The sequence below is a fragment of the Archocentrus centrarchus genome, chromosome 11, assembly GCF_007364275.1.
Source record: "Archocentrus centrarchus isolate MPI-CPG fArcCen1 chromosome 11, fArcCen1, whole genome shotgun sequence".
Classification (NCBI taxonomy): Eukaryota; Metazoa; Chordata; class Actinopteri; order Cichliformes; family Cichlidae; genus Archocentrus; species Archocentrus centrarchus.
Window position 1 is genome coordinate 35,846,210 of NC_044356.1, and position 6,660 is coordinate 35,852,869.

General features: G+C 44.1%; 1 protein-coding gene across 2 annotated transcripts; it reads right to left on the reverse strand.

The window, feature by feature from the left end:
- Window positions 1-628: 628 nt before the first annotated feature.
- On the reverse strand, window positions 629-5,889 carry tapbp.1 (TAP binding protein (tapasin), tandem duplicate 1). 2 transcript variants are annotated; one of them, XM_030740278.1, is made up of 9 exons: window positions 5,767-5,889; window positions 5,429-5,597; window positions 4,526-4,717; window positions 2,893-3,141; window positions 2,440-2,799; window positions 1,979-2,302; window positions 1,567-1,668; window positions 1,355-1,383; window positions 629-1,272 (listed from the first exon to the last, which is right to left on the reverse strand). In XM_030740278.1, exons 2-9 carry the CDS (start codon window positions 5,481-5,483, stop codon window positions 1,261-1,263), a joined length of 1,323 nt encoding a protein of 440 aa, XP_030596138.1. In that variant the 5' UTR covers window positions 5,484-5,597; window positions 5,767-5,889; the 3' UTR covers window positions 629-1,260. The 2 variants fall into 2 exon arrangements, with proteins under 2 accessions (XP_030596138.1, XP_030596139.1); XM_030740279.1 differs by lacking the exon at window positions 5,767-5,889 and having other exon boundaries at window positions 5,429-5,674.
- Between the last annotated feature and the right edge of the window lie 771 nt (window positions 5,890-6,660).

Genomic DNA, 6,660 nt, shown 5'->3' on the forward strand with positions numbered 1-6,660 from the left:
ATCTAATGAGACTTTATTTCTGCTGTCACGCTCAGCTGATGTAAACATGAAATCATAGGTTCCTCCTGTCTTGTATCAACAGTTCAGGCTGCTGGTGTACATTCACTGGGACACTTTTGGTTCTTTAGTAACGACTGAGCATCACTTAAACACCACAGCCTACCTGAGTGTTGCTGCTGACCACGTCCATCCCTGTATGACCACAGTGTGCCACCTTCTTCCAAGAGGTTAGCACACCCTGTCACAGAGCTCAGATCATCTCAAAGTGGTTTGTTGAACATGACACTGAGTTCTCAGTACTCAAATGACCTCGTCAGTCACCAGATCTCACCCTAACAGAGCACCTTTGGGATGTGATGGAACAGGAGTTACATCATCAATGTGCAGCCAACAAATCCACAGCAGCTGTGATGTTATCATGTCAGTGTGGACCAAAATCTGAGGAACGCTTCCAGCAGCTTGTTGAACCTGAAACAAAGGTGTACCTAATGAAGTGACCGGTGAGTGGATGTTTATAGCATGTCTAACTCCAGAGTGTTGGAGATGAGACTCGTTTGGCTGGAGTTTTAAAGAGAAGTTTTTATTTAATTTAAAATTCAGTCTGTTTAAATCAGAGGCTGAGTTTAAATCATTTCTGCAGGTTTCATTATTTTATTAGCACAGACTGTTGGAGCACCTTTCAAACACGCAACAAACACACACATATCGAAAAATATGAAAATAGAAACACAGTCTCCATATTTACAAAAAGGGCAAAAAAATGAGACCTGCTGATACAGTTCAGTCTGTCGTTACTTTAACTTCATTAAAAACATCATTTCGATCACAGACTGACATCAGGCCCCAAAGATGGTTCGTTATCTGCTTTTTAGACGGAGCATCAAACAGAAGCTTTAACCTTTAAACTGAAGCTGATGTTTCAACACATCCATGAAAACGTCCTGTTTGTTCTTTCCAGTGTTTGTGACGTACAGAGGAGGCAAAATCATGCAGATCTACACAGAACGATTATTAAAGAATTATTAACACATGTTTATGCTGAGTTTCTGTCAGTTTCCCTCCCAAAGATCAAAAAGCTGAAGCTGAAATATGATATAAACTTTTCTCTGGTCTAAAACACACAGATGCACCAAAACTGCAGGAAAAAAGAAATGATTCCATAAACAGGATCGAAGCTTCTCCTGAAGTCCCGTCAAAATCATCAGAACCAGCAGGTTTAACGGATCAACGTCACTGCTGGCCGCCGTCCTTCTTCCAGCTTCACTTCTCCTTCTGTGGAGCAGAAGAAACGTTTTATTCTGAGGAAGCAGAACATGAAGCTCAGACGTTTGTCTCCTGTAAGTCATAAAATTACCTTTTCTTGTTTATCAGCTTCATCTGAGCCTGTTTACAGAGACATAACGAGAAAAACAAAAAGTCAGGAAGAGAATTTAAAAAAGCTTCATCCTTTATTTTAACCCAATAACAGGTTTATTTGATCCAGGTGGAGACAACAGGAGCTCTGCAGCTTGTAATGATTACGGGGTGTACGTGATGATCTTTGGGTTATTGTGCAGGAAGAACTACCTGAGCTGCTGAAGGTCCACGACACAAACTTGATGAGCCCATAGAGCACCAGCGCCACGCCGACCATCGCCATGGAGTCCTCGATGGAGGGAGAACTGAACCCTGAAAAGGAAAAAAGATGTGGATTCAATACGAAACCTTCAGCATGCAGCCTTTAAGAAAGACACATTACATAAGCATAAACACAAAAACATATCAGCTGATTTATACAGGAATCCTGTGTGTCTCTCAGACCTGCATTTATCTATGACAGATACTCTAACCTGTCATTAATGATCATTTTACTGCAAAGAGAGTTCAGGTTAGCCTGCATGCTAACGCTACAGTAAATCTGACCCTGCAGGTTGTTTTTAGGAATAAATATCAGAGTGTCACATATTAATAAAAGTCTTCTGGGCTTCCTTCACGTTACCGATGACATTGAGGGTCACGCTGGTCTGTCTCGTGCCCCCGGCGTGGACGGCCACACAGGTGACCTCCCCTCCTCTGCCCAGGTCCAGCTTGGAGGTGTGAAGCTCCAGCCGGGAGCTCTGGCTGAAGGTGCCGTCCCAGGCCTGCCTGTGGCCCGTTACGCTGAAGGAATCCAGGGGCCTGGACTTCCCGTCGGCACCTTTAATCTCCCACTTGAACTCCACGGGGAGGGGGGCGAAGCCGGACGCTTCACACTGGATGATTACAGTCTGACCTGGAACAGCGAGGGGCAGGGGGGAGGGGTGGATGGAGAGGGATGGAGGCTCTGGGTGGAGAAGATGGAGAGAGTTAATAGAGTTAAATCAGGTTTATTACAGAGCCGAGTGCTCATTTTAGAACATTATAATCGGATTATTGTAGTAAAGCAGACACTCGAGAAATGCTGCAAATAATTTTCCTCACCTTCGATCTCAAGGTCCAGCGCCACCTGAGCCAGCAGGTGAGGCAGGTACACCGTGCAGATGTAGGTGCCGGAGTGACGCACTTTGGCCTCCTGCATGATCAGGGAAGCGTTTCCTGTCTCATGCACAGCCTCAAAGTCCAGCGTGGCTCCTTCTTCCTGCGCGTCGGCGAGCCGGTCTGTTTTCCCGTCGTAAGCCAGCACCAGCCGACCGCGGCCTCTGAACTGGTACCTCCACTCGACGGCGAACCCGGACCCGGACAGCGGAGAGGAGGGGTTGACCCAGAAGCTGCAGTCCAGCAGCACAGGCTCCCCGAGTCTGGCCTTCACTGAGACCGTTTTACTGGTCACGCTGAGGATCACTGAGGAAGTCAGAACAGACTGAGATAACAAACCTGCTCCATTCATTTACTGATCTGTGATCAGCCTGCGCCGGGTGATAATGGACTCGTTACCACTGTGCTCTTTAGACCCTGTGGGGGCGCGGGTGATGGTGGAGACGCTCAGCTGATCGTTCAGGCCCTGAAACGCAGACGAAAACCACTCAGCCTGCAGGTACACGGGGCTGAGGCCCGAGTCTGTGAGGGGGGAGACCCAGTCCAGGCTGGAGGGCTGCGGCAGGAAGGGGTTGATCTCACACTGGGGCTTCGTCACCGAGCCTCTGGGAGGGTCGAGGGAGCGGTGGCAGAGGGTGCCGGCCGGGTCTGAGGAGGCACAAAGGAAACGCCTCATCATATATGAAGCTCTCAGATGATGAATGTGATTATAAATGCAGCAGGAGAACTTCAGCTCGATGTTCAGGAGGAGACGCAGAGACAAACACATTTATGCCTGAATAAAGAACTTTTTCTACTTAAAAAAGTAAGATATTAAAACTTTAACCCACATTAATAATAGTAACAATAATTTGTTTAAACTTTGTGTTTATTGTGCAGTTTGTGCTCCTTACTGACTCCTGAGTTTGTGTTGCTCAGTTTTATGGATCCAAACAGGATCAATAGGATGAACTCGTTTAGGCTGCAGCACTGATCATGTTACATATTTATCCATATACAAATAAACAGATATATTTAAACAAACCTTAAACAGAATGTTTTAGTTCACTGAATCCATAAAAATGCAAAAATAAAAAACATGGAATTCCTTTTGAATTGTTGCTTATACCTATTATTTTGTGCTGAGCTATTTTAGTGTCTGATTTATTTTTAATCCTTTAATTTTATAGGATTTCCTTTATTAAACTGTCTCTGTGTTTGTCTGCACAGCTGGTCAAAAAGTCCCCACCTGGATTTGACTGAGCAAACAGGTAAGAGCTGGACTGGAGGTCTACCTGCAGCAACACAAACACCAGGTCAGCTGATCACCTGAATATGCTGACTCAGCAGGTTTGTCCATCGGTCGGTTTTTGCTTAAGTTTATTAAAACGATGACTCAGCGACTGTCTGCAGCCATCGAAGCTGAAGATAACGACATGTTAGAGTCGCTCTGTTTGATATATCTGTGACCGTCTACGATATTCTAATGTAATTACATTTTAATCATTTTATGTAGAAAGGACTCGTCTGTGTTAGCTGACCTATCATCATCATCATCATCATCATCATGGACATTAATTATCTGTCTCGGGGCTTCAGCAGCTACTCTGGGTCTGTTAGCTCACTGTGTACAGTGTAGCACGATGTATTATTACAATAAAATCAAAGCTATAACTTCAATAAACACAAAAGTTCATGGTAGGAAACAGTTAAGAACAAATAAATATACAGCTGGGGTCACGTTAAGGTTAAAGGGTAAAGAGCTGCTGCCTTTGATCTGCAGTGGAGACACGCTGGGACTCAACCAGGAATAAATGCATCCAAATAAGAGACAGAAGCAGAAACATAAACTGTGCTAAAGTATGAATGTTACTGAGCCACAGCATTCATTTAAATAAGCAGGATTATATTCTGTGTTCAGACCATTTCCCCACACTACCTTTAAAAACACACACAGACCCACACAGATGGAGGTAAAACTGCAGAGAGCACACCCACTCTCACCTGCACACAGGTACAGGTGTGGTTACACATCCTGCCATTTTGAACTAACCAATAACAAAGTAGACTCTGTCGGGGTTGATGTCGCTCGGCTCCCGCTGGGACTCGTCACTCTGCCTCTCTGCATCGGTCCTGATGAGGAGCAGAGACTTTTCCTGGGTCGTAGCTCCGGTTAAACCTCCACCTCGACCCGCCTTCTCCTGCACAAACCAGCACTCCAACACCGGACAGCTGCTGCTGCAGGCTGCAGATGGGACAGTTTAACAGAGATTAATGAGGAGTAAAGACTGCAAACAGCAGCACAGCAGTCAGACATTATGTTTCCCCAGTAATAATACTGCCATTGGCATCTTTCACAGAAGAAATGACTCTAAAATGAGGCCGTTATGGAGGTTATGATGTAAAACAGAAAGTTTAATAAGGTCCTGTAGAAAATAAACCTGCGAGTTAAAGTAAAACTGCAGCTCTGTTTAATGACCCACAGATGTAGTTACAATGTTTCCAACCCTTCAGTGTTACAGTTTCATTTGGGGAACAGCTGTTATCTATCAGTATCACTGACTGGATCCTCACAGTTTTAACCACTAACGTGAAGGTTTTGGCTATGAAACACAGGCGTGCAGCACTCACTCAGGCCTACATGCAGAACTCCGTTTAAAAACCGTCTAATTTCCGGTTATGTGTGTTAAAGATAATTTTGCACAAGTCTGTTATATTTATTTACATGTTTACAGACGTGTCTGAGCCTTCTGTTAAATTCGGCCTGAATGTGGGTCACCACAGACCGACGTTACTGTTTAATTAGCGTTAAAGTTACAGTCCGAGCTGTTTGCTACTGGAGAGCTGAAGGATCTGTGTGCTGAAAGTCTTCCTTCATATCAGGTTTATGATACAAACAGCATGAATGTATGTTTGTGTCGGGGCAGCACAGTAAGCATTAGCCTGATTAGCTTACCTTGAATAAAGCAGGTGATCAGAGACAGTTTGTAGATGGTAGAAAAGTCCGTCATGTTTGTCCTGTTTCCTCGCTGTCAGGTTTCCTCATCGAGCTGCAGTCACGGACTAAACGACGTTTATCGGCTGGTTTTCCCCGAGCTTTACTTTCACTTTCACATCCACACAGTCTGACAGGAAATCACACAAACACATCCCATAATATAAAATGTACCAGCCTTTGGCTGTCATAAGAGCAAACCTGCAGGTGTAAATTAAACTAAGTGAAAACTTAAAGGTTTTACAGGAGCTTAAAAAACACAGTGTAAATATTTACACTGAGCAGTACTACAGTCTCACCGCTAGATGGCGCCCTCTGACTAACAATAACAGCAGCTCATGCGGTGAATCCTGCCTTTATGCGTCCTTCATGTGTCCTTCATGCATCCTTTATGCGTCCTTCCTTTGCTTCCTCAGGCTTTTCTCTGCATTAAAGTCCTGCAGCTGAGTGTAATCACAGCTTTAGAAGCTCAGACTGTGCAGGGCGGGTTTATGAGAGCTTTAATTATGAAAACTGGGATTATAATTGGAAGTAAGAGTACATGAGAGGCAGGAAGTCACGAGAAAGAGAACCCAGCCTGAGGACAGGGGTCAGCCGAGGACAGGAGAAACAGAAACAATAAAACATCTTAAAATCTGAACATGAAATCTTTGTATTTATATTTTAAATGCAACATGTTAGTTTATAGACCTTAAATTTAGACAGCGATACTTAAATATTCTGTTTTTATACAAGATTAAATGTGAACTACTTTTATTTATTCCACTGAGACTTTGCTGAAGTGTTCCTGATGTTAATCTCTGACTGGCTCATTTCTGGTTGCAGGAACGTTACAGAACAGGAAGCTTTGGTGTCTCTGCAGCCATGACTGAGAGAACAGCCTGTTCTTTGTTCCTGGTTTGTGTGCCAATGCAAATTAAACCAGATCGTGTCAGAAACACAAAAACAAAACCTAACAGTGATCACGTGGTTTCTCAGAAACAGCACAGTGTGGTGCTGTTCCTGGTGGTGGCGCTCTAACACTGATCAGAGGATTCAGTGAAGATTTCCACCAGTTTGTTTGTTTGTATCTCAGTCACAGCAGAAAAGCAGCAGCAGGTTTGACACACAGGAAATAATGAACTGTGTTCATACCTGAGGATCATCAGGCTGCATAACAGCTGCAGCTATAAATTTACACTTCAATAAAACAT

Excerpts from the sequence above, each read along its gene's own strand:
- tapbp.1 (XM_030740278.1), bottom strand. The coding sequence starts at position 5,483 with ATGACGGACTTTTCTACCATCTACAAACTGTCTCTGATCACCTGCTTT. Across the intron at positions 4,718-5,428 it reads GATCACCTGCTTTATTCAAG|CCTGCAGCAGCAGCTGTCCG; the intron begins GTAAGCTAATCA and ends TCCCATCTGCAG. Across the intron at positions 1,384-1,566 it reads GTGGACCTTCAGCAGCTCAG|GCTCAGATGAAGCTGATAAA; the intron begins GTAGTTCTTCCT and ends CTCTGTAAACAG.